The sequence below is a fragment of the Paralichthys olivaceus genome, chromosome 17 (assembly GCF_024713975.1).
Source record: "Paralichthys olivaceus isolate ysfri-2021 chromosome 17, ASM2471397v2, whole genome shotgun sequence".
In the NCBI taxonomy this organism is placed as follows: Eukaryota; Metazoa; Chordata; class Actinopteri; order Pleuronectiformes; family Paralichthyidae; genus Paralichthys; species Paralichthys olivaceus.
Window position 1 is genome coordinate 4,090,208 of NC_091109.1, and position 25,995 is coordinate 4,116,202.

The window sequence follows — 25,995 nt, forward strand, 5'->3', positions numbered from 1 at the left end:
CCACACAGCAGAGCGAAAAGTGAGGAGGAAAAAAATGGGGACTCCCAACCCCTAGAAAAAATAATAAAACCTTCCACGACGCCCCTCCCCCCTCTCCATCTCTCCATGCTGGGCAGGATGAATTAGCCCGGGACAAAAGGCTTTGTGGGCCGGCCATGAAAGGCCTATTAACCATACAGCATCCCCCAGAGGCCCTGCCCGCAGGACACCGCCTCCCAGAATGCCACTCTCTCAGCAGGCCGCAATCCCAGCATGCACCGCTTCCCTTCAGCGCTAACCCCTGTCACCCCCGAGCCTCACTGTGGAGCCCCACACAGATTGTCATGTAGATGATTATAAATGTTGTTATGAAAGTGATGGCGAGCGAGGAGGAGAGAAGGCGGTGTCAGCGGTGTGTGACCATGTGTTGTGATTTGTGTGTTTCACCAACAAAAACTGTGAGTTAGATGGAGAGAGAGCACAGGGTGAGTTTAGGGCGTCAGCTGTCAGGTGTGAATTCTTCCAGTGTGTGCGTCCCATTATTGAAGAAGACTGTGTGTGTGTGTGTGTGTGTGTGTGTGTGTGTGTGTGTGTGTGCGCGGAGTATGAGGTGATCTCTCATCGAGGGTCCAAACTGTGCGATGTCGTCTCCTCTCCGACCTCCTCGCTCCATTGTTTTGCTGGGCGCCATGACAACGACCCACTCTCTCTCCTTCTCTATTCTGTATCCTGCTGACCTTAACAGCTGTGTCACTTCCTCAGTGTGACAAAACCAGAATGAATCACACACACACACACACACACACACACACACACACACACACACACTTACTTTGTGGTCAATAGGTGAACTAAATCACACAAGCACACTTTCACTCTCACACACAAGAAAGGGAGACAGAAGAAGAATCCTGTTCTCTCTCTCTCTTTGTATGTTGATCACATTAATCAGTATAGTATTCAGATCTTTCATGGTAGAATACTCACATCCTCATATATATATGAACAAAGTTAATGTAAGAAAACCTTCCTGTTCACACTGGCTGTGAATTATCACAGTGCAACATCAGTGTTAACATACATCATTCTCATCACTCTCAATGCAGCTGTGGCGTTGGAACAGTGGACGTGCTCATGCTGGGCACCAGTTAAAAAACACTCAGATGACTTTTGCTTCAATGCAATTTAATGCAATGTGACCAGGTGAGGCACTGCGCTATGTCAAAGCCACAGAAATCGACAGAGTGATACTTTGTAATTTTCCACATCGAATATGTCTTGGAGGTGGTTTCAGATCTGACAAGTATTTCAGTTAAAGTGCGCTGACACATTATTTCAGCCAGACCAATAGGTCTCTATGCTCTATGCTCAGATTATGACATGATACGATGCTATACAGGCTTGTAGAACACCATTCCAGAGCTTTCATTAGTAAAGACAGGTATGACTGCAGTGACAAGTACATTTTTCACACTTGTATTAAGATAAGACTGAAAAAAGAAATTCGGACCCTCTCCTTGAAAGTTTCACTTTTTTCTCTGTGATAACAACAACAACCTAAAGCTCAGAGGGAGTTTCAGGGTTCGTCTGCACTGACAGGAGAAATGTGCTGCCGGTCGCTGCACAAACACCCTCAGTCATGGTTCGTATCATTACAATAACCCAGTCATTCAAACAACAGGTGTTTCTGGACCAGCCCAGTATCGTCCTGCAGGACCTTCCTCCTTTATACCATTACAGTATCTGAATAAAGGATTAAATGAAGCATGATGGGAGGTAGAATCAACAGTACAGTGGCAGGCGTCCCACCGCCTGACGTTTTCTTAGCATATACATCTAAAAATAAATGTAGGCGAGCTGAAAAACTGCAGAGCACATGTCAGAGCTGTCCAGTGAGAGATTCAAGGCAGGGGTCTGGAGTCATCTGTTTTTTTTCCACCACTTCTTCTTCTTACTTTCTTTCCTCTCTTAAATTAGAAGAAAAAAAAAAGAAATGCAGAAGACGCTCATGGGAAAATGTCTCCATAGAAAAGTGAATGATGGTGTTTCATGACCTTTGAACTGCAGCTTCATGCACATAACTTATGTTTCTCCAGTGGAGGAGAAAATACAAAATTCCCTCGCCTGAGTAACTAAAACCAGTCCTGAGGTCCAAACTGGACTGAAGAATTATCTGACTTTAAAATGGAAAGTAATATGATTGGGTCTGTGCACATATGAAGACATTGACTCTTTGGGTTATTCAGGAGATATTCAGGATATTGCTTCTTTATTTTAACATTGATGTTATCTGAGCTTTTTTTTCACTTACTTTTAGAATATTATTAATTTATCCACATCTGCCCCAAAATCCAATGGGTTCTGTCCTGACCCACAAGGCATCCTTATCAGTCCTTGTGTGTTACCCTGCTAACTAACAGACAAACAAATAAACAAACAAACAAACAAGAGGAACAGTGAGAGCGCATACCTCCGCCAAGCTAATGCCCAATCTCACCATGTCAAAGCAGTTTATTCCCATTAGACTAATTTTCAAGTCTGTGGCAGCCCACAGCACAATTTGTGCACCACAGCTTCAACATGACATCTCATAATAAAGTTATTATTAATAACAAGATCGCTAATTTGGGGTTTTGCTCCATTCCTGTATTGTATAGCCGTATGCAGCATCATTCGCTGACTTTCAATATAACAGTTTTACCTGATTGTGCAAAGTGTATGTTACAGCCATCAGATACAGTTAATGCAAGGTGGTAAAATATAACGGTGTGAAGTTACTAAATGTACAGTGAAAGTAGTTGCACCTGAACACTGCTGGAGTAAACATGCCTGAGTTTTGCAGACACAGATACATGTACTGCGCCCTGGGCTTCTACAGACAGACACACAATCAAAATTCTTCCTGCAACTGAGGGGGAAGAGATTTATGACATATTTTCCTTTCAGATGTCTCCAAAGCACTGAAGCACACACACACACACACACACACACACACACACACACACACATATAACGAGGGAGCATCTTGTACTATGCATTGTTGCCTCAGGAGTTTTTCATATCCGGAGATTTTATTGTTCTTTTTCATTTCCATTGATGTAAAGCTCCCTGTGTGTGTGAGTGTGTGAGTGTGTGTGTGCTGGAGGGATATGGAGGGTAATAGGCTGTTATTGGTTCTCATTCCAGTGTGATTGTGCTGTTGAGACACAGATCCAGGCTCAGGTGGGGTCGGACCTCAGGCTGAGTTAGTGTGTGTGTCACGATGTGGAATGTGCCGTGTGAACGCTCTGATTAGATGTTGTTTTTATGCTCAGAGGTAACTTGGATCTTTGGGATGTAATTTTCTACAGTTTTTTTATTGCACGCCTTAAACCAAGGTGACAGTGATGACATTTGTTTGTTACGGTTCATTTGGTTTATTTTATTTACAGAATTTACTTGTTTTGTTACCTTTTTCAAGGAGTTTGCAACTTGACGTCTATCTTCTTCGTCAAAGTGGGTCAACATCATTGCTTAAAGCTAAATTTTGTAACTTTCCATTGCTGTTTCCAAACTTTAAGCTTTAAGTTTCCACAGTCCAAAGCCTCTAAGCCAAGATCCACCCATCGTCATCCTTGAACAATTTCCATTTAGCTTTTTTGTTTTGTCTTTTAGACACTGTTTTTTTACATCGCTGTAATTACAAAAGTCTGACATTTATTTGAACCATCATTGTAGAAAAATACTTTCCTGAGGGAGAGAGGGAGCCCTAGATTCAATATACAAAAAGTGAAATGTGAAATAAAGGTAAACATTATTTTGGTTGGATGTAGATTTTCAGAAGCTTGACTGTAACTTGTCAGGTTTTAAGAAATTATGTGTCATTTGAAAGACAAAGATTTCACACATTTGTCGAATTGACAGTAAAATGAAAACTTTTGTTCAATACGGTACATTTAGGATCTATGTGGTAGCAATTATGGTGGCTAATGTTAGCAGGTTTGGACAACCTATACAACTTCTAAATTATGAGGTACCACAATGTTACTCTTTTAATCAAAACATCAGCAGCTCTAGTAAAAGAAATCCTATAAATCCTATATCCTAATATTATGCCATATATAGGCTAGTACACACACACACACACACACACACACACACACACACACACACACACACAAAAACGCACACATCCGATAAAAAGCAGATGCTCTTTTTCAAAACGTGTTTCTTCCATGAAAATATAGAGAACATATCTGTATTTCTTGGCCTGAGCCTGTTCACTTAATATCCACTTGAAGGCTCAACTCCGAGCATTGTTAGTGTAGAAATTTTGTTCTTGCAATTGTTCCAGTAATTGTTTGCCCTCAGAAAAAGCCTCAAACATAACTCGTGTGTTGCAACATGGAAAAAAAAATCCTCTTATTGACACGATCTGACAGCGGCACGCCAGCCTCGCTTCGTCTCACTCGGCCTTCTCCTCTTCCAGGTCTTTATCAGCGCAGCCATGTTATGACTGGTGCTGCCCAGTAAATATTCCCCACTCTTTGTGGTATTAAAACTTAAACTGGCTTGAAGTCTAAAAAAGTTGTGACTTTATATCCCTGTTGGAGTGAAGTGTGAGTTTTGACTCGAACAGCTAACCGTGTCCAGATGAGGCAGACAGTCCTAATTGGACCTGGAGCCAGTTAAATCCCAGACCCGCTCTGCTCAGCTCATGTGGCTGTTTGGCCCGAACCGTCCGTATACCACTTCACTTTTTAAACACGCTAATATCTGAATATACAGTCTGCTGTGCTGCTTTATTCACCTACGTCTTGTTTTTGCTCTCAGGGGATGAAGAGCGGTCCATGAGAGGAGGGGGATAGCTACAAAAGGTTAGAGAGTAAATTTCTGTTGTAGACACAGGCCTGTGTTGCTTTAAGGGTCAAAAGGTTTGATGAAAAACCGAGGCTGGGGAGTGTACGTTGTATATCAGACGTCAGGGAGTGGACGCCAGAAGACAAAGTGGCAGCGCAAGGAGAAAAAACCCCTGATGTGGCCAGAAGTTTGACATTTTTTATCGAGCACCTGGTTTTATCATCCAAACCCTCCCTGTGTATGCTTTTATTTGGATCTGTCTCTCTGTCACTCCCCCCCTTTCCTTTCCTGGACTCCCCTTTCAGACTTTTCCCTCTTTCCTCCCATCATCCATCTTGGCTTATGCTTCTCCTCCCTTATTTTGACTTGCTTTCTCACCCCCCCACCCTCGCTCGCTCCTATCATCTATCTACCATCCCTCCCTCTTTCCACGTCTCCTTCTCCGACTTCCTGCTTTCCAGCCTGCCAGACGGTCATAATTAACGGGGAACACGATAGTCCCCCTGGCCCTCGGGAGCCCTCTACACTCGCTGCCCTAAGAGAGTGAAAGAGTGTGTGTGTGTGTGTAAATCCCTGTTTTTTCCCCCGTACCTCCAGACTTGGCCTATGGTCCGTGCTCCACTCAATGCGTCTTTATGTTCAGTGTCAGCAGCGAAGCATGATCTCACTCCCTCCAAAAAACATAGCAAATGACTTACAGAGGCTCCAAACACAGGCCACAAACACAGAAAGGCATGCTGTCCAAAAGCAACAACACACACACACACATACACACACACTGGCAACGACTGTCATTATGAGTAATTCACACGTGAAAGCATAAAGTAAAGCAAGCCAGGGAGAAAGACTCCATTAAATAAAGCTGCCTGGGTCTTTAGTTTAACAGAAACTCGAATGTTTCTCTCCCCTTGTTTCTCTGTATTTATTAAATCATTGCTCTGTTGTGTTTCAGTCAAATTTGTGCGACAAAAGTAGCCAAATAAATCACCGATATGTCAAAACAGTGTTTCCCTCACATGACCATACCTGTCCTTATATGTGCATATCTGTGTGTGTTTGTCTTCCGTGCCCCCTTTGCCTTGGCATTTCTCCCCATCTCCCACCCTCCTCCTCCTCCTCCTCCTCCTCCTCCTCCTCCTCTTCCATGTTGTTGTAGTGCTGGGAGGCAGATCCCAGATCAGAGGGCAGGGACCCGGCAGCTGATAAGGCGCTGCACTGATGCTATCTGTCAGTCACAGCCAGAGGGCGGGGCTCAGAGCCAGAAGGTCAGGACTCTTGCGGTCCCTCGGCTCCCCCCCCCTCCTTCCTTATCTAAACACACAAGATGCTTTCACAAACAAGCATAATCACAAAGCGGGGGGGGGGGAGACGACATAATAACAACACACTGCAACAGTACTCAAAATATTCTAATAATTCCAATTATTGTATTGTATTTGCCTATTAGATGATATTTATTGCGTCGGATAGATTGAGAACGCTCTCAAAATTTAAATGTCAGCCATCTTTGCTGTAGTTTGAGGGAAGGATCCCTTCTGTACACCTCGTAACAAAAAAACACGAAAACATTACTCCCTCCGCAGACACTTCCTGTCTTTTTTAAAATGCATGCTACAGGTCGAGATTTTTTTGGATTGTTTTTTCCCATCGCTCCAGGCCACCAATTCTTTCTCCTTTCATTTCTTCCTGGTATTTAAAAAAAAAAGCTTGTTTGACTCAATCACAGAGAATCAAGTCAAGTCATTTTTTGCCACAGGTTACGCTCCTGTGGTGCAGTAATTTAAGTACAGACTGAAATAAGTGCACTGTATTACCTCATAAAAATAATAGTAACCCAAGTAAATGCATTCTCGATGTTCTCTGTGACGGTTTACACAACTCATGCAAGGCTCAGTTATTACAGATATTATAGAGTTAAGCAGAAATTACCCAACGTCTGAGAATTGCATTCAGCAGCATGTTTTTAAAATGAATTAACCTTTAACGGTAAATGTATTTACTGGGTAGTAAATGGTCTGAAACATCGGTGTATGATTCCATAAACAGTGTCCCCTCTGTGCCAGTGTTTCTCTGGATGTGTACCTTGTTTTTATTTTATTGTATTGATTTCATTTAGTCCAATTTTCCTTTTAAGAACTGCATTAATTCCAGAGGTACCTTGCCTTAACAACTTAACCAAGGCATTCTAATAAGTTTTCCTATACTAGATGCACTGTTGGCCTGTGCACATGTGTATTTGTACGTGCTGTGAATAAACTGAAATGCATGTGTGCACATATCAACAATCATCAAACTCTTGGTTGTTTGTTGAACTAAAATTGTGTTATTTCAAATTCTGTTTTCATCCCAGCACCTGTTTCCTCTCTGTGCATGTGTAAATGTGCACGTCTCAGTGTTTGTTGGCCACTGAGCGTGTGCAGGTATATGTGCTGCCCACTGTGTGTGTCTGTGTGCATGTGCGTCGGCCCTGCAGTCTAAATATTGTGTTGTGCTCTAGTAACAGCTCTTCCTCTGGCTCTGCAGTAGCTGCACACTCGACTGTTTATTTTTCTTCCTGACGGACGACTTCTTATCAAATAAGCAGACACTGCCTCCGAGCCCGCTGTCCAACCACGCGCTCCCAGAGGATATCCCGCCCACTTTCCTCCAGGCTGTCCGCAGCAAGGCCTCGCCTTGTTCACGATGAATGACAGCAGAGCGAGCCACTTACACCAGTGTCAGTGTCAACGACAGCTCCCATTCATACATGTAGTTCCATATAGTGACTGTATTAATCTCTGCTGAAACATCTCCATCACCTATAACGTCCCCTTTAATGTGAGGATGTGCTTAACAGTGCGTGACGAGCAAGACCCACATCGGCCAACACGCCTCAGATATTATCTTGGAGCAGGGGTGATGCTCCCTTCAGCCAGGATTTATAGACATGTCTTCAGAGACGCTCACATATACGAAGCAGATGTGACAGATGACACAGTGTTTTCTCTCGGTCTCCATAGTAATTCCCTCAGTTGTGACAGAGAGATAAGAGCCGATGGCGGCTTCCACAATGGAGGCTTTATGAGTCAAATATGGGCCTGGAGAGTCAAAGCAGACACTATACTTCCATCACATCTCCAGCTTCAAGGTGGTGCTCTGTTGTTTGTTTCAATGTTTGTGGGGGTGAATGTGCAGCGTCATGGAACTGAATTTCCCCAAGTGGGACTTTAAAACTGACTAAATGAATTTTCCAAAGACTCCAAACAGTGAAATATGCAACCAGACTCTGTTTTATTGAGATTCAAACTTCATTCCTGACCATGGAAACAGCAGCTGACAAATCAATCTCACCACAAGGTCAATTTAGAAGCTGGTCTCTTTTGTTCATATTGCTTCATTTTAATTAGGAGACCGAGTTTGCTCAATAGTCAAGGAATTGGTCAAGCCAGTGTGGGTAGGACGTCGTTAAAGTGTTCAGGAGAGTCTGGGAATCTGGACATCTACAATTCAATGACAATGGGTAAACTCCATCGACTGAGCTCAGACAGATTCGTGTAGTAATTCTATTTTTCTGTTGCTGCTCCATCACACAAAGTGAAACTTTAGCATAATCATATCTACATATACTTGTAAAGCACCCTGACATTATTGGTATCATTAAAATGTTGATATGAAGATTTTACATAAAGTTGGATTGGATTATTTTTGAAATTTTGCTTTTTAATTTCTTTTCCTTTCTAGTTCTACATTTATGGTGTGAACAAATACTAAGTGTCCCAAATTTCAGAAAAGAACTAGTGTTAATGTCCTTTCAATCCTTCCCCATAAAAAAATTAATAAAAATATTTCTGTTCTTTGAAACTTCAGTGAATTTTAAATCTGTTTCTGTGAAGAGATGGAACGTTTTGATGCACAAGACCGAGTGATACTGTCAGACAATGTGGAAGAATTTCAAAACCATAAAAGTTCCTTCATGGGAAACCAAAAGTAGAAACCTTTGTTAGTCATCAGTTTAGTCATCAGAAGACAGATGTGTGATCTCTGGAGCAGCTTTCTAAACCCTGACAGAACAACCCAGTGATGTCATTGTGATGTCATCAGGGTCATCTCCAGTTGGACTCAGAGACCACACATGTTTAGCAGAAAGAGTTGAAGAGCTTAAAAAGACGTGTGCGTGGATCAAAAATGGAGGATCAAATGGAACGTACTACCAGGTTGCATTATGGGATGTGTAGAATCCATTGTATTTGGAGCTAAACAGACTAAAGGTCAAGATGACTTGACTTCTCTAGCTTTCTTTTTAGAAATCTCTCTCATGTCCCTCAGATTTCTCTACATACAATATTTAACAAACTCCTTAAACCGTCAACGACTTTATGAAATACTACTACATCAGAAAACCAGACCTGTTCTCTGAATCTAAACTTTGCTGTATACTTTTTTTTCTGTTTCATGTCACTTACTGTAACAGATGAAAACCACCCAAGTTGAATTTCTTGGAAACTTACCTGGCCAAGAAAACTAATTCACTCTGTGTCCTTTCTTTTTTCTCTTATGCTCTCAGGTGGAATCTGTCTTAACTAAAACCACATGGCCATTATGAGCCTTCTCTTCTCCATCACTCCTCCTCCCATGTGGGATGAAGGGGTGGGGGGGTCAGAGGAGTGAGAAACTGCAGCCGTAGTGGACCGTGCATGGTTGTGATTACATGTTTATGTCCATATTTGTAAGTCTGCTGGAAGGCGTCCGTGTGTGTATATGTGTGTGCATGTGCTGCGCTGATGACAGAGTGTGTACATGTTTATGTGTGCGAGAGGGAAAGTGTGTACACTGTGAGTTGTGAGAGTAAATAAACGCTGTGCAGCGGGGACTCACGTGGCATTATTATCAGAGCTCAAAGAAAAGACAAACTGTTTTTTCACTCTGGATTGATTCATACCACCCTCTGCTGCCTCCCCTCTTTCTCCTCGACCCACCGCAGCATGCACACACACCAACACACACACACCACCTTACCCCCACTGCCCCAAATTCAACACATGGCTCCAATCGGGGGATTATTTTTAGCACTTTGGGTTTTCTTGATGGAATTCTAATCAGTTGTACTGTGATTGTTTTTAGTTTGCACACTCTGGGCCTTAGAATGTGAATGAAGTTTCAGTCCCAGCTCCACAACGAAACCCCATTCACTGTCACAGAGGCGAGTTTTGGAGAATTTGGGTCATTTGGGCCTTTTTTTGTTGTTGTTGTTGCAGACGCCTGCCGCACGATTGCTATCGTATCCCGGCAGCCTAGCGATTGGGGAATTCTTTACAACGGCCCAGATGCAACACGAAAGCCTGTGGAATCACTTACTTTGATGATCTTTGTGAAAAAAAAATCCCACAAAATAAAGTTTGGTTTGGAAACCACAGATCAAACACACACACACAAACACACACAGAAGGGCTTGTACAGTATGCAAACTCACACACTCACAATTTGTGGTACAATGAGGCATTCTTTCTCCCTCCTTCTCTCTCACACTCATACACACACACTAACTTACACTCATTAATCTGGGCAGACTCAGGAAACCGCTCCAGTGAGCTGGCTGGAGGCCCCGGGAGGGATCGGAGGGGTGGATATGGGGGGGGGGGGGATCAAAGCCAGGACGAGAGCCGTAGACTCACTGAAAAGAAACAGCAGAGAGGGAAGAAAAGAGAAAAGAAAGTTTGAGAGGGAAGAAAAGAGAAAAGAAATTTTCCTTTGCTCTCGAGTTCTGAGAATACAGGAAGGAGGGAGGATCTGAAACCCCTCGATTTAATGAACTAGGAGTGAAGAGAGTGTGTGACGGTGTGTAAGTGTGTGTGTGTGTGTGTGTGTGTGTGTGTGTGTGTGTGTGTGTGTCCCACTCATACCTTCAGGATGGGACGTGTGTGTGAATAAATTAAGAAAAGTTTTGAATAAATGTGGTTGTTTAGAAAATGTTCTGCAAAGTTTCTGCATTAGGAGTAAAAACCACAAAATGAATATATTCATACACGCAAACACACACACACGCACACACACACATTGTACACTCATGAACAGGCCAGGACACACACACCTACGAATACACACTGTACACTCATGCACAGGCTGAGACACACACACACACACACACAGACGTGCACATACTCACAAACACACATGAATTTCTCCCCCAAAAAGCTCAGCAGGGAGGGTCATCGCTCCTTAAGAAAATATTCCCCAAAGCACTAATTAGAAAAATGATGGTGCTCGTTAATAGCCAACCCTCTCACACACACACACACACACACACACACACACATTCCCCCTCCCCTCCCAAGTCTTGCAGAAGAAGAAGAAGAAAAAACAAAAAACAAAACAAAAAAGATTCTGGCAGAGAGAGAAGAGAGCGTTCCACTGGCAGGCCTGGGTCAGGGCCCTATTTACCTACCGCAGTACTGCGCTCTCTCCCTTACAGCACCGAGCACCTCCCCTTAGCGCCGAAACCTGACCCTGTGTGTGTCTCTCTCTCTCTGACACACGCACACACACACACACACACACACACACACACACACACACATACAGTACATGGAACCAGCCAAGAAGTGGCACATGGTCCTGGTTAAAAGGTTCTTGGTTCCAAATGAAACCCAATCTCTTGTAGAGTTATTCCTCTCATTTCTTTAACTTAATTTCAGAAGATGTATATGAGAAGGAGTTACCCCCCCCCTCCGTCCCCTCCAATCATTCCTTGTCCTCCTCAATTATTCTTCCCTCCTTCTCTCATCCTGATTAAGTTGCACGGTTAAAAAAAAAAAGGAAGGAGGATAAAACAGGCGGAGGATTTCTTGAGCCTTTTCTATCCATCGCTGGAGCCATTTCAGGAGACATGGGAGCGAGGGTGGGAAACAATAGCATGGACTCTCACAGAGACAGTGAAGAGGTTGAATCGAGCAGGCCCTGAAATCACATACACACAAAGACACACACACTGTAGGTGAAAACACAGCAACATTTCTTCACACAAGTCTTTATTAGAGCAGATGAGGCGGCAATTTCAGGGAATCAATTTGTCTTCTCTCCGCTCTCTTAGCTCTCTATCTGTTGCTGACATTTCCTCCCTGTACCATAGCCCAGCCCAACCGCCCATTACGACACCGCACAGGCTCTTATTAAATGTATATATAGTCACGCTTCAGACCAGGAGACACTTTCTCACACAAAGGCTGCAAAGAGCGAACACGGGGTCGTACGACAAAACTATATGAAGAGAAACACAGGCGCAGGCGGGCAGGGGAGGAAACTGAAGCTTGACCAAGAGCCAACATGGCCTCAGCCTGTGTGGGCGGACGAAGACAGTGAAATCCAACATGCCTGCATCTTGTTTCATGGTGCCCCCCCCCACACTTCTCCTTCTCCCCAAACAAAATGTGTGCGTCTCTGTCACGCTCCTCTCCAGTGCTCATTAGAAACATCTCACTTAGGGTAACAGTGTTATTTCAGCGTTTGTAGCTCGTTATGGGAGTGTTTTTCCTGCGGCGTGGCCCTGGACGTGAGTGTGTGTGTGCGTGGAAAGAGGGAAAGGGAAGGGGGAGAGGGCAGTGGGGGAACGTAGAAGAGGGTGGGGGGGGGGGGGGTTCTTTAACATGGGGTGAGAGCGTTGAGTGTGATTCCAGATGTGTTTTTTACTGCTCTGGCAGGGATGACAGGGTTGTAAAGAACCTCTCTGGAGTAGCCTGAGGGGGGAGAGAGGAGGGGAGGAGGAGGAGTTGGATGTTCGGCGACTGAAGGCCCCTGGGGGACGAAGCCAGAGTGGAGTTGGGGGGGCACAGGAGAAGGGTTGGAGGGGGGGAACTGGCGGTGGACATGGTGGTGTTCAGGGGTTTGGGATAAGTTAAGTACAGGGCCGTCTTTTAGGACCTCAGGGACTGAGACGGAGGGTGTACAGGGGGGGAGGAAGGGGGAGGACAGCTTTTCCTGGCAACGACGTACCACTTTCTTGGCTCAGGTGTGTCGAGCAGAGAGTTTGGAACGGTGTAATGGTGAATGGGGGATATTAGCATGTGTCATAGCAATGAGCCCAGTGTGTGTGTGTGTGTGTGTGTGTGTGCTCATGAGAAAATGGAACCAGGAGAAAGAGAAGCAGGCAGTGATCTGAATTGAGCAAAACTGTGTTAAGCTGCGTATTAACTAAATCTCTCAATTGGAAGTGAAAGACTGTGTTTGTCTTTTACATTACATATTGTCATAGTTAATGACTCTGAATAAGAATAACGACAGTGACCGGCTTAGATATTTATTCATTCGGCCTTCACCTCTACTGGATTTTATAACATTTTACTCAAAAAGTTGATTGTTAAAATCTAGGATTTTGGCAGTCCTCTGCAGCAGCTGTGAGTTTGATGCTGACCCAACACTTTGCTGCAGGACCTCCCCCACTCTCTACCTTTGACACTTTAGAGAAGGCTTAATGCCAAAACAACATCTTCGAAAGATTGTCTCGAAAAAAGTAAAACCATGTATTTGATAATATGGTAAAGAAGTGAATCTGATCATCTGAGCAGCCGTGCTTTTTGTCAACTGTTGCAGACTTTGTTGTTGATGCAGTGTTGTTGTGTTCCCGGATCTCTGCAATTACTTTAGAGAGTAGCCTTCAATCTTTCCATGACCCAAAGACACTACGGCCAAAGTGACCAGAATGAGACCTTAACTGAAATAAACTCAAAATATCCTTTGACACAACAATGAAAACAAAAACAATAAAATGCAATTAAAGCCCAAGTCTTGTCAAAGCTGAAGTGAGCTCTGACCAGCTTTGACAAGACTTGACTCAAGACCTCTGGCTGAAAGACTTTGAAAACAGCTCTTGTCCATGTCATGCATGAAATGTGTGTGGAAAATTAAGAAAAGCTGCAAGTGAGGGACCAAAAAACCGACATGGAGGGAGAGAAAGAAAACTATATCATGCAGGAGACATGATGTAGGGGTGCGAGTGATCTGGCTCCGTGGGTCCTGCAGCTTGTTAGTCATGCTTGTTAATATGCGCCTGTTTTACGGGCTCTCATCAAAGACTGATGTGGCGTTTCATCTCAACCTTACCTTCTTCACACAGACAGAGAGAAGAGGAGGAGGAGGAAGAGGGGAGACGTTAGTGGTCTTAGTAAAGAGGTTGTGAGGTGTTTGTTTATTTAGTTGCTGGGGCAAGGTTAATGTGAAAAGCAAACAAAAGAAAATGCATAGGAAAGAAACCATTAGGTAAGATAGTGTTGTCATGGGAGGAGGAAGTCAACAACTGGACGGAGAGCGAGAGGAAAATGGCAGGCACCTGCAAATTTCATCAACCTAAATAAGAAAAGACTTTTAAGGATGCATAATGAGTGGAAAATACGACGAGTTTCTTCAGAAAAAAAACTAAATAAAGAGCAGCTGGTGACCTATCAGAAACGTCACGGCGAGCAGGAGGCCTCCACAACAAAAAGGCAAAGGCACAAATTGTTCAGACCCCCTAAAGTCAGATGAGACGATCAAGATAGTCATCTGTGTTTTGTAGAAAGCCAGCAGTCGACTCATTTCACTTAGAAAAGCATGAAGAGAGGAAACAGGGAAGATGCAGCTAACTTGGCAACAACAGGACGGAAAACAGTAAAGTGCAACAATGGCAGCTCAGACATTTGTTATCAAAACACTTGATGCAAATGAACAAAAAATATATGTATATGTTGATTAATTAATTGACCTTAACAGGAGTTGCTGTGCCCTTTGGCCTAGAGTGTGGATACCTGACTCGACAGGTTCCTACTGGTCAGGCCGGGTTCGGACAAAGATTTTAAAATTAAATTCAGCCTAAGGTCGGTTCAGGTTGCGCACTAACCAGTATTGACACAAAAAATGAGAATGCCTGTCAGGTTGGGCTCAGTTTTCTCTCAGGCTCAGGTACGGACAGAAAATTCTACTTTGGACAGAGCCAGTTGCAGATACCCTCTTTATGCTAAGCTAAGCTAAATTATCTAAGGCCTAGTATGGGAACATGGTTATGTGTTAAAATTTGGAAAGACTCGTCAAAGACATTCATTGCATTCTTTAATCAAATCTTACAACTTTTCCAGAATCACAGATGTTGTTGTTGTAAATGTGAAGGAGGCTGGGGGAGAGGTGGCGGCAGAAACAGGCCACATCGCACCACATTGTACCCGACACATACTGCGTACGTGTGACCGCTCGCTCGCCCTCTCCAACCCCTCCTCTCCCTCTCTGTGTCAGTCCTCCTGAGAAATGCAAGCACCTCCAGGTCCGGAGAGCAAAGCTTTCTGGGGGATCAGAAACAGATGTGCCTCCTGCCCCGCTCCTCTTAACTCTCACAAAAACACACGCGGCGTCTTGTACACACACACACAAAAGCTGGCGGCAATTCTGAACCGGCACCAGGACCCAGCCGGAGTGACGGGCCAGCGTGACCCTGAGCTTGACCTCGGCCCGCTGCACCTCAGACAGGAAAGGGACGCAATTGGCTTCAGCTGTGACCCTCCGCCCCCTCCCTCCTGCCTGCCCCCACCTTCTCATTAAGACAAACTGTTTTTAAAGGCAAAGCAGCTTTCACTACCACTAAAGCCAACACCCTGGAGCATGGAGAGGGGCGGCGGGGCGAGGAGGGGGAGGCATGGAGGGAAGGTAAAAAAAGAACAAGAAACAAATAAGAGCCGGAGCAACAGGGGCAAGAAGGAAGTATTTCAACAAAAAAAAAGAACAAGAGATCAAGGTGGAGGAAAAAGTTAAGAGAAAAAAAGGGCAGAGTGTAAGAAAATCCAGACTCTGGAGAGAGAGAAAAGTCAGGCATATCACTTGCAGCTGTTGCAGGCTCATGTTCCCAGAATCCATTGCAACTTGGCACATTTCTTTTCTAATAAGAATGGGCGGCGTCATGGTTACATTTATATCAAAACATCCAAAACAACCGCTTTGAAATGAAGAGAGGGAGAGAGAGACGGATCTCGAGAGCGGGAGAGAGAAATGAAGTCACTTAATAATAATTGCAATAAACTCTGCGTAATTATAAACAGCATTTGTCTTGGAGACAGACTGCTGAGGGGACAAACACCATATTTGTTTGTTTAGGGATATACAGCGAAGACATATGGGAAGAATTAGACTTCTTTCAAATCCATAAAGAAAAAATGACTCTCAACTTTTATATTTTTCTTGCCTCTGCTTTTGTCATCGTTTCTGATCCATCGAACGCCCACTTTTCTGTTCCAAATTCTTCAGAACAGCAAGCGTTATTCAGACTCAGTGGAAACTCTGTGTGTGTGTGTGTGTGTGTGTGTGTGTGTGTGTGTGTGTGTGTGTGTGTGTGTCAGATCTCCTGTTCCATGTTGGAGTGTCAGCAATACTGCTGAAAACATTTGCATATTTCATGTTTGGCAACCTGCAACAGCCAAAACCTAAAGTAAAGAAAACAAACTCCACAGAGCTGCGTGTGTGTATATGTGTGTGCATGTGTGTGTGTTTGTGTATGTGTAAGTGAGAGTGGCAGGGCATGCTGAGGTAGATTAATACCGTTGCTCAGAGGGGGGTTCCTCCATTCAGGGCTGACTGATGTGCGTCCCAAATTGATTTATGAAAACGGCCCTTCATCAATTATGTGTGGAGAAAGAGAGAGAGGGAGAAAAAGGAGAGAGGAAGAAAGAGAGGATCCTGGGGGGTAGAGTGGGAAATAAAGAGGACAGAGAGGATGACGCTGTGGAGGGAAAAAGTGTGTGAATGACGCCGCTCTGCTGAGGAATGTGTCTAATGGACGTCAGTTCATGCCACAGGTGTCCGGCATGGTCCACGAGATGGTTTGTCATGAAAAGTACAATGAACTGTGGCTGATCCTGATGTATGCAGCCAGTTCTTCAGGCGACACACTGAGCATGATCCATCTGTAACATTCATCTTCACGTGCAGCATTCATACAACACGGAGAGGACGTGTGGAGTAATGGTCCGTTGAGTCGGGTTTTGTTTGGGAAGAAAAAGAAAGGAAAACACACACACACCCTCCGTCCCAGTAACTGTATGTGGATGGACACTAGTGGAAGCCGTAGAGGTTGTGTTTGTGCAGCAGTGAAATGTGGTTCTTGTCGTAATAATAGCCCAGTTTTTTAGTTGGGGAAGAGGGGGGGGGGGGGCAGCGGAGTAGAGCAAAGCTGCAGTTGTTTAAAAAGCCCTTCCCTTGCTTTGCCCATTGTGCCTGAGACAGGGGTGTGTGGGGGTAGTGGGGGGTCACGCTGAGAGCTCGTTTCTCCTGCCTGTCAGAACTCTATCTGAGATCCAGCCGGAACTAATCAACTCCAATAGGCCTCGCCATTACCCAGGGTGCAATGGGCCACAGGCTGGGGGCTGGCCGGTGGGAAACGCAGAGAAGGCAGAGACCCCCCCCACCACCACTACCACTATCCATTCACACACACACACACACACACACACACTCACACACACTCCACCAGCCCGTGCAGTGCACACAACACTCCCACTGTTTCACACTGAAGCAATAATAAACACTTGCAATAATATTTTCACAGCAAGCAATAGCCTGCTTCAGATCAGACCCTCACACAGCTGTGGAGTATACTCCTACGCACACCATGCCATGCACACACACACACACTGTGTCCATATGTCACACCACACTGATGCTAAGGCCTGAGACATTTTAAAGAAACACTTGGTAACAAATAAACAGAATTAATTCAGAAATGTTTCTGTGCATGAAGACAAACAAGTGTAAAGATCTACAGTTAGTATATGATGTCCCAGTGGTTTGTGTGGTGATCAAACCAATAACTGTTATAATTCCCTTTAATTTTTCTTTTACGTCTCTGCTCATTATGCTTATTATGAAAGCTGAAAAATTGATGTATTGTGTACTTGCTCTACCACAGCGCAACATAGTTTCCTTTAAAAACATTTTTATTTTGTTGGTTTTGGTATCAGTCCGGTCACGTTTTGAAATTTTTCCCATTGTTTGAGAAACTAATAAAATCTTTTGAAAAAGAAACCAATAGGAACTTGGGAAATAGTTCAACATAAGGGCCTCAAGAGCCTCTGCAGCACAATAACATTGCCTTCTAGTGGCAATGTAACATCACTGCAACATTTAAATTTAAATGTTAGAATTAGGATTACATGACTTTTCTGACCTTTTAGAATGTAGAAGTTATCGGGATATGTTACTTGGATTAGTGATGTCTGGAGAAAAGACTAAAGAAACCAAAGCATTTCTACAGATTTTAGGAAAAAACTACTTATCCAAACATTATATGATAAATACTGTCTTTCCCTTTCTAACTCAAGGAAAATGATGGGTCATTTCTTAAAAAAGAAAATGAGAAATATTAATACTTTTCTATTTCCAGAAGTAAACTAGTTCCTGCTCATATATCTTGAACTTGTTTTTGGTGTGTGGCCCAAAAACTTTAACCAACAATAAATCGTCTCGTGATTTTAGATGAAGACAAATACAAACATTTAAATTATAAATATATCCCATTCTAAGTCAAGGAATATGATGGTTTAAATGCTAAGAACAAGGAAAAGGAGAATTGTTATTATTTTTCTCTTTCTTGAAATAAACTAGTTCCTGCTCATACCTCTCCTGAGTCTAGACGACCATCAGACAACGCTGATGTCACTTAAGAGGCTGTCAAAAGCAAAGGTACGAGCCAGTGTGTGTGTGTGTGTGTGTGTGTGAGTGTGTTTTCTGTGTGACTTCAGCCTCCTTCACTGAGGTGAAGTGGGGGCAGATTTAAATGAGGAAAGAAAACTACCCCCCTTCACGACACCCACTTCATTGTGTGTGTGTGTGTGTGTGTGTGTGTGTGTGTGTGTGTGTGTGTGTGTGTGTGTGTGTGTGTGTGAGACTTCAGCATCCTCCAGTCTCACTTTGTTTCATCCAAACTTTAAAAACTCCTCACTATGGTTCCTTCCCCTCACTATAACCTGCTGCATGATGCATGTGTGGATCAGGAGTAGCTGAGGTACGATGAGGGCCTCAATAAAGTGGTGGAGGTGATGGGGAGGGGGGGGCAGTCACATGGGAACCTTCACCAGACCCTGGGGTGGGGGCATTGAGAGGCACCGGTGTGGGGTTAATCCCCATTCACCCCATCCTTCACCCAGCCGAGCGGGGCACAATAAGCCCCGCCCGCCTCCCCCTGCCTCTCCACTGTGACCTCTGACCCCACGTTTGCAACCACTATCCCCGGGCCCTTTATGCCTCCATTCTGTGATTATCTGCAATATTTACTCCTTTTGATTTCCTCTTCGACCATTGTTGTCGCCCACACAGCTCTCCTGACTGACTGCAGAGCTCAAGTGCTCTCCTTCCTATGCCAGCATCACCCCCTGAAACCCTAAAGCCCACAGCAAACACCACCTGAAGTGGGAACGAGTCCGCTTACAACCACTTATTTATGACTTCTTGATTTAGGCGGCAAGCAGGCACACACAAGAGCAGCAGTCAGTAAATGGACCAAGTCAAACAAGTGAACGTGTTGCTCGTGATTACCATGGCACTGCAGCAACCCTGTTAGATTCCAGCTGTGGAGCTCTGCTGCATATTTTATTCCTCACTGAATAAAAATATATATAGAAAAATATTTATAGAAAATACAGTAGGATTATTAATGGATAGAAAGTATATTTGGGATTTAAAAAAAAAAAAAAACATAGTTAAGAAGAGACAATTTAAAACTCCACAAGAAAGAACAAATGTTTGTGTGTGCATGAATAGTGTGTTTGTTTTCTATAAATAGCCACAAAAGGCCATACTTTAGTCAAAGCCACAGTGGAGAGGACAAAACAAAGAAATTCCTTTCACTTCTCCTCCTCCTCTTTCTCAGTCGTGGCTTTTGTACACACAACTTCTGTCTCCTAACGAAAAGCACAAACACATTGAGAACAAAACTAAATCAAATCGAACATGTGTCAGAGATGTGGAAACAGACCATGACTGCAACAAACCCTCTATCACAGCCTCAGGAGCAGAAAGGCAGATGGACAGAGTCTGGCTGTGCTCCCTTTGGACCTGAATGTGGGTTTGAGGAAGCTGCAGAACACACTGCATCCCACACACACAGAATACAGCAGAGGCAGCTACACACACACACGCGTGCACGCACACACGCTGGGAATAACAAATTCATAAATGTCAAATAGGTTGAATGGAAACTGTTTCACAAAGCAACAAGATTCCCACAAGACATTACATGATCTGCAAATAATCAAAAAATGCTTGTTAAAGCTGACAGTAAACAAAGAAAACTAAATTGTTTGCTTGTGGTTACACTTTCTTATTTAACCCACTATTTAATAGTATGTATCTAAATGTTATCCTCCGTATTGCTTAATAGATAGAGTGCATGGTACAATGAATAGAGACAAAACACAATAGCTTAATTAAAAAGTTTTATATTAAAATCATTTAATCAATTATTAAAATGCATAGATAATATTCAAGTCTTCAGGTTTCTCAGGGTGAAAAATGATTCATCTGACATGAGCAGACAAAGAAAACCAGCCTTCTCTCTCTCTCTGCTTCTCCATCTGTTGGAGAAAATAAAGAAAATAGGATTTTGATTCAGGTGACAGTTCGGTGAAACATGAGCACATCTGTGTGTGTGTGTGTGTGTGTGTGTGTGTGTGTGTGTGTGTGTGTGTGTGTGTGTGTGTGTGTGTGTGTGTGTGTGCACCTGTGTTTTGCCACCTCTGGTTTCTCCTTCATATCTGTGAGAAGACTCTTCAGAACCAGCAGATCTGCAGCAAAGAAATATAATAATGTTTAATGTACAGAACAGACCTGTTCTTATAAACCACACCGTCAGTCTGTTCATGAAGAAAAGAAAATACCAGATGTTCAACACATTCAAACCATTGTCATTTTTTTACTATTCCACTTTATTTAATATCACAATACATTATTTTTTCCCTCATCGATCTATGATAATCCAAATATGAACTTCAATACCCAGACAATGATTTGTGGATCCCTGACCCTCGCCCAGCTGGGTATGGACAAAAGATTTGAAAAGATATTTGGGTTTAGATTGGGTTCAGACATTTTGGCAGGAAAACAAGGATAACATCGGGCTTGAGGAACAGAATTTCTGTCGGGCTGGGCTGGGTTAGTTTTCTCCGGGGCTTGGACAGAAAACTGTGGCCCGAGCCACACTCTTGTTAGCAAGTGATGCTTTTTACAAGATAGGATCCTTCACTTTCTACTTCTGAGGACAGTCTGCGTATCTATTTCATGTTCGGTCTGAAAGCATTGAAAACTGTTCCCTGATGTCAGAGTGGAGCATCTGTGTCCAAGCAGTTCTGTTACTGTGTCACTGTGGACAGTGAAGTCTTCTTTCCAGATTCATGGTTTCATTTGGGCAGAGAGGACGACTTCCAACTGGGCGGGAGGAAGATGCTTTTGTCTACCACAGCAGAAGCTTCTGATTCATGTTCGAATAGTCAATACTTTGTGCAGCCAATTGAAACTTGAATAGTTAATTTTCAAAGAATGTGTTAAAGAGTTCTTATGGCTGGTATAGAGGAATAACAAAAATCCACGATGGAGCTCGTACCACACAGAAAAATAGAAAATTGATTTCCAATGCTGAGCTACTCACCGTCTCTCACCATCGTCCTGTGACAGAGGCTCCAGTGTAGACGGCAGCATGGAAAGGTCTGGACTTCCTCCTCCAGCTGAGACTGACATGATAACACTGAGTTTTAATCATCATGTGTGATCAGACAGACAGACGTGTCGGGTCGACCCACTGTACCTGCTGTTTGTGGGCTCACGGCAGAAGTAGGGATGGGGGAGACAGATGGAGAAACTTTGGATGAAATGTTGTGTTTCTGTTGCTCAATAAGCTCCAACAGGCGACCCCTTGCTGCTGCACTCTGCTTGTTCAGCTCTAGGAGGCGCTGTTCCACCGTGCTCACACCGGGGTCCTTTGTTGGAGGTGTGGTCTGAACGAAAAAGATGAGACAGAAATCCTGTGTGAATGTGGTATAATCATTCCTAAAAGTGATAACTGGTGGCTTGTGTGAAGAAAAAGTTAAAAACATTTTTTAATCTAATGTTAATTTGGTATGTTGAGAAGTTTTCTTTCGACAAAGAAATGTATTACTTATATATACTCTCATTTTTAAAATTAGATAATAATAAAACACAGTGCTCGATCTAAGCTGTGGAAAAGGAAATTAATTAAAAGTTGTGACCAACTTTATTTCACATGGAAAAATGTAAACACTCGATTTATGAATGGGTTCTATGCCCATGTAAGGAGACTCAATCTCACCTGACGAGTTGCTTTGTGTCCATCAGCCACCTGGAGGTTTTGGCTCCGTCTCCGTGAGCTGCTGGACCCTAACGTCCTCCTCTCTACAATGCTCTGAGGTGTAATTCTTCCACTGCTGCCAGAGCTCGGTCTCCTCTGCTCGATGCTGCTGTTGGGTGATCCTCCAACACCCGAGCTGAGGTTCTTAGCCTGACTCAGCTGGGCCCATATCAGCTCATTCTGCCTGCTCAGCTGAGCGATCTCAGCCAGCAAGGCCTCTGGAGGGAGCTGTGAGCTGAGCAGGTCGGAGGACGTCAGTGAGAGTGAGGAAGACAAGGGAAGGCTGGTGAGGCTGGAGGCTGAGAACTGGGCCTGGATGTCTTCACAAGAGCGGAGGTTATCTACAGGAATACGCTGCTGCTGCGACAGTACGGGATGAGTCACTGTGAAAGAGGAGACAAAAGCAAAATTAGGATTTTATATCTGATTGACGAGGGTGTTGTATTGAGGTAACAGTTGAAATCAGATAAAAACTGAAAAGAATGAGGCCGTTACCAGGAATATGTTGGCAGTTGTCGCTCTGTCGAGGTGGGGAGAGCAGCACGGCTGGAGAAACAGATGCTTGTATCCGCTCAGAAACGGGAACAGACTGATAAACTGTGCACAGATAACCCACAAACATGTTTACCAATTATTATCCTTTTACAGTACCACATATATATCCATGCACACACACACACACTGTATGAACCTGCAGCATTGACATCAGAGTCTTGGAGTGGGTTTGTGTTTGCCTCCAGGAGTCCAAGTCCCCCAATCAACAACACCACTGCATCCAACTTCTGCTCCAGCTCTGTGGTCTGCTGCTGCAGCCCTGCCTGAGAGGAAACACCAATACAATTTAAAAAAAGGATTTAAAAGTACAGTTGGAACCTAACAATAAACTAGATTTGCACAATAAGGTAAGCTCTGCTGCACCTGCAGGGCGGCAGCCTCTTCTCTCAGAGTCATGGTCTCTGCAGTGAGAGCATCAATCAGACCGCGCTGCTCTCTCAGCTCCTCCTCCAGCTTTCTCCTCTCCTCAGCCTCTTTATGAACTCTCTCGTCCGTCTAAGGAGAAAATGGGAAAAGTTAAACAGATGACGTTGAAGTAAACACTGTGCACAACTTTGACTGTTTTCAGAATTATGTCATTGTTGATTTCAGATGCAAAAGATCCTGGAGATTTGAAGTGCAACATTACCAATATGATCTGTTTAATAGAGATGAAATGGCTTCAAATATTCATTATTAAACATTATGACAAAAATATGGACCCTTAGTTCATGTATGTTTAGTGCAGAATGTGTACACTGTCTATGAGAGATACTAATGGAGACTTCATTGTACCTTTTTGAGGTGGGACACTAAACGTCCGATCGTGGAGATCAGTGCTACAGAGAACCCAGTGAGGCCTTGTGTTCTGTGCTGATTTGGACTCTGTGCTGACCCTGGTTCTGTGTCAGGACTCATAGTATCCAAGTCGGCCTCCACCTGACCCAACATGGACTGGAGCAGACCCAGACTAGACTGGTCCCCACTAAGAGAAGCAACACAGGAGCCATTTAGCTCTGAGCTCCGAGAAACACACTTCCTGGTCCTGCTGGTTCTAGTGCGGATCCTTCCTGCAGAACACATACAAAGAAAAAACAAAACATTTTACTGATATGAAGGCATTTTCACATTTAAAACTTTTATTCTGAAGAACACAATCGCTAGCAGACATTACCCGACTGGTTGAGAGGCCCGTCGGGGTTCAGGACCTGAGAAACCAGGACAGACAGTTCCTCCTTGTCCTCCTCTGGTTGGCTCTGGCTGGACCGAACACGCTGAACAGCCATTGTGGCATTTAGAGCTGAAAAATGCAGGATGAGTAGCATATGAATGTAACAAATGAAAGTATGAAAATGTTCCTTTAAAGTCGACACGAACCCAAAGCGGACTTCACATGGTCTGCTCACCTGCTTGATCTGGTGCTCTCCCTGATGTACAGGGGGTTGAAAGAACATTATCTCTGTCTCCATGGTCAGAGACGGGACGTTGGACTTTCTGCCGCTGTGTAACTTTACCACGAGAGTGTGCCTTCATTTTTCTTACATTGGCCCTGCAAAGAAAAGAATGTGAGGGATGAGGTGAAATGAGGTGAAATGAGGTGAAAACACAAGTGACTTTCTTTTCTCAGATTGAGGTGGTGTGTTGGACATTAGTACCTTCTCATTACATGATAGTTTGAACTGCCAGAGGGATATGCTTCTTCATCACTGTAGTCTTCCTCTGAGGCTTGAAGTTCATTAAGAGCCTGGATGCATGTTAAGTCAAAAAGTTTATGGTCATGAACTAAACTTACAGAATATTTTTATTTTTAAAAAACAGTGTTTGATGAAAGTTGGTGATGACGTATTGCTCAGTAACATATCAAATATTGACAGCATTGTTTTTTCACACACAAACCTGCTGGTCCATCATGGACTGGCTGAGGAGGGACAACTGAGTCGGAGGATCTGGTCTCTGGAGAACAGGCAGTTCTGAGTCAGAGTCACAGTTTGGAGCCATGGTCACACTTGGATGCCCTGTTAAAATATATATACACACACACACACACAGAATTATTTACATGATCAATAAATGGAAATACCAGCATTGACCCCTAACCTTCCATGATGTTAACATCTCAGTTGTTTGCTACCAGTGTGTCTGCGAGGAGCATCTCCAAACAAATCCTTGACCACAGCCATGGCTCTGTCAGAGCGGGCCAGCACATCCTGCAGCAGCAGCTGGTCTGAGAAAACCTGCAGCGTTACAAAAACATTCATCACATGTAACTCTGTACAGGGAAAGAGTTTGGAATCATTTTCAGACAAGCAGCAAAACAAACACTAAAGAGAAAATCCTAGTCACACACCTCCCTGATGATGCTGAGGCTGGCATGATCCAGAGGTGCAGGACTACAGCCGCGTCCGAGACGACGTTTCAGAGCTTTCTCCCTCAGTTCCCACTGAGCCGCTGCCTTGTTGTGGGACTTGTGAATCTCATGCCGATGACTCTGAGCAGAAGAGAACAAATGCATAGGGACGGTTACAAAGAATGCACCACTGAGGATTTATGAGGCTTCAGCCCCCGATCGATAACTGTATTTAATGTTTCAGTACAATCAGCTAAGTATACTAAATGCAGTATTCCTGAACAACATCATGGTCCCAGACCTTACCAGCTCTGCAGGTGACAGCTTGTGCACAGACAGGTCACTGACAGTGCTCTGCAACCAACACAGAACAGATGACGTTACTACACTTCAGGTTGAACAGGCTGAGGGTGACTTTGTTTTTCTGTTCTTGTCAGTACTCACCACCCACTCTCTTCTGGGAGCTGCTGCCTTCTTGGGACGAACAGGCCTTTTCCCTTTGTGTTGTTGTGAACGTCCCACTCTCGCCAACGACATCTGCTCACAGGCAACGATAAGAGTCAGAACATGTGACTGTGGGGATACTGTTGATTCTGTAAAGCAGCTGCACGCGTTTCAATCACTGACTGATGCTAAGCTAGCTCTTTGTTACGTTCCAAGTGAAGTTACAGCATCGGTAGCTGCTGAGCTAGGCTACACAGCGTTGCTAAACGTTAGCTACATGTTAACACGTACATTGTCAAATAGTGAACAAGCACTTACGTTTCAGAAGCCGCGTCTCAGGTTGTTTCTGCCGCTTTAATCTCTGAGGCTGGTGTCAACTCTCCTCCAGTCTGTGTTTGTGACAGTTTTTCAACAGTTGCGCGCCACTTCCTGCGCTGTTGCCACGGACACCGCTTCACCGCGGAGGATGATGGGAAGAGAAAGTGAGCTGCGGCTAAAGCACACACCACTA

The 25,995-nt window shown here is 44.0% G+C and overlaps 1 protein-coding gene across 1 annotated transcript; it reads right to left on the minus strand.

Moving 5' to 3' along the window:
- Nucleotides 1-20,221: 20,221 nt before the first annotated feature.
- spice1 (spindle and centriole associated protein 1) lies at nucleotides 20,222-25,943 on the minus strand. The gene is made up of 18 exons (XM_069513037.1): nucleotides 25,803-25,943; nucleotides 25,485-25,577; nucleotides 25,347-25,394; nucleotides 25,041-25,181; nucleotides 24,825-24,927; nucleotides 24,590-24,708; nucleotides 24,349-24,437; nucleotides 24,100-24,242; nucleotides 23,868-23,993; nucleotides 23,489-23,763; nucleotides 23,078-23,209; nucleotides 22,851-22,977; nucleotides 22,655-22,756; nucleotides 22,121-22,542; nucleotides 21,599-21,788; nucleotides 21,443-21,524; nucleotides 20,519-20,582; nucleotides 20,222-20,372 (listed from the first exon to the last, which is right to left on the minus strand). The coding sequence occupies exons 2-18, from the start codon at nucleotides 25,575-25,577 to the stop codon at nucleotides 20,316-20,318; spliced, it is 2,313 nt and encodes a 770-aa protein (XP_069369138.1). The 5' UTR covers nucleotides 25,803-25,943; the 3' UTR covers nucleotides 20,222-20,315.
- Nucleotides 25,944-25,995: the final 52 nt, after the last annotated feature.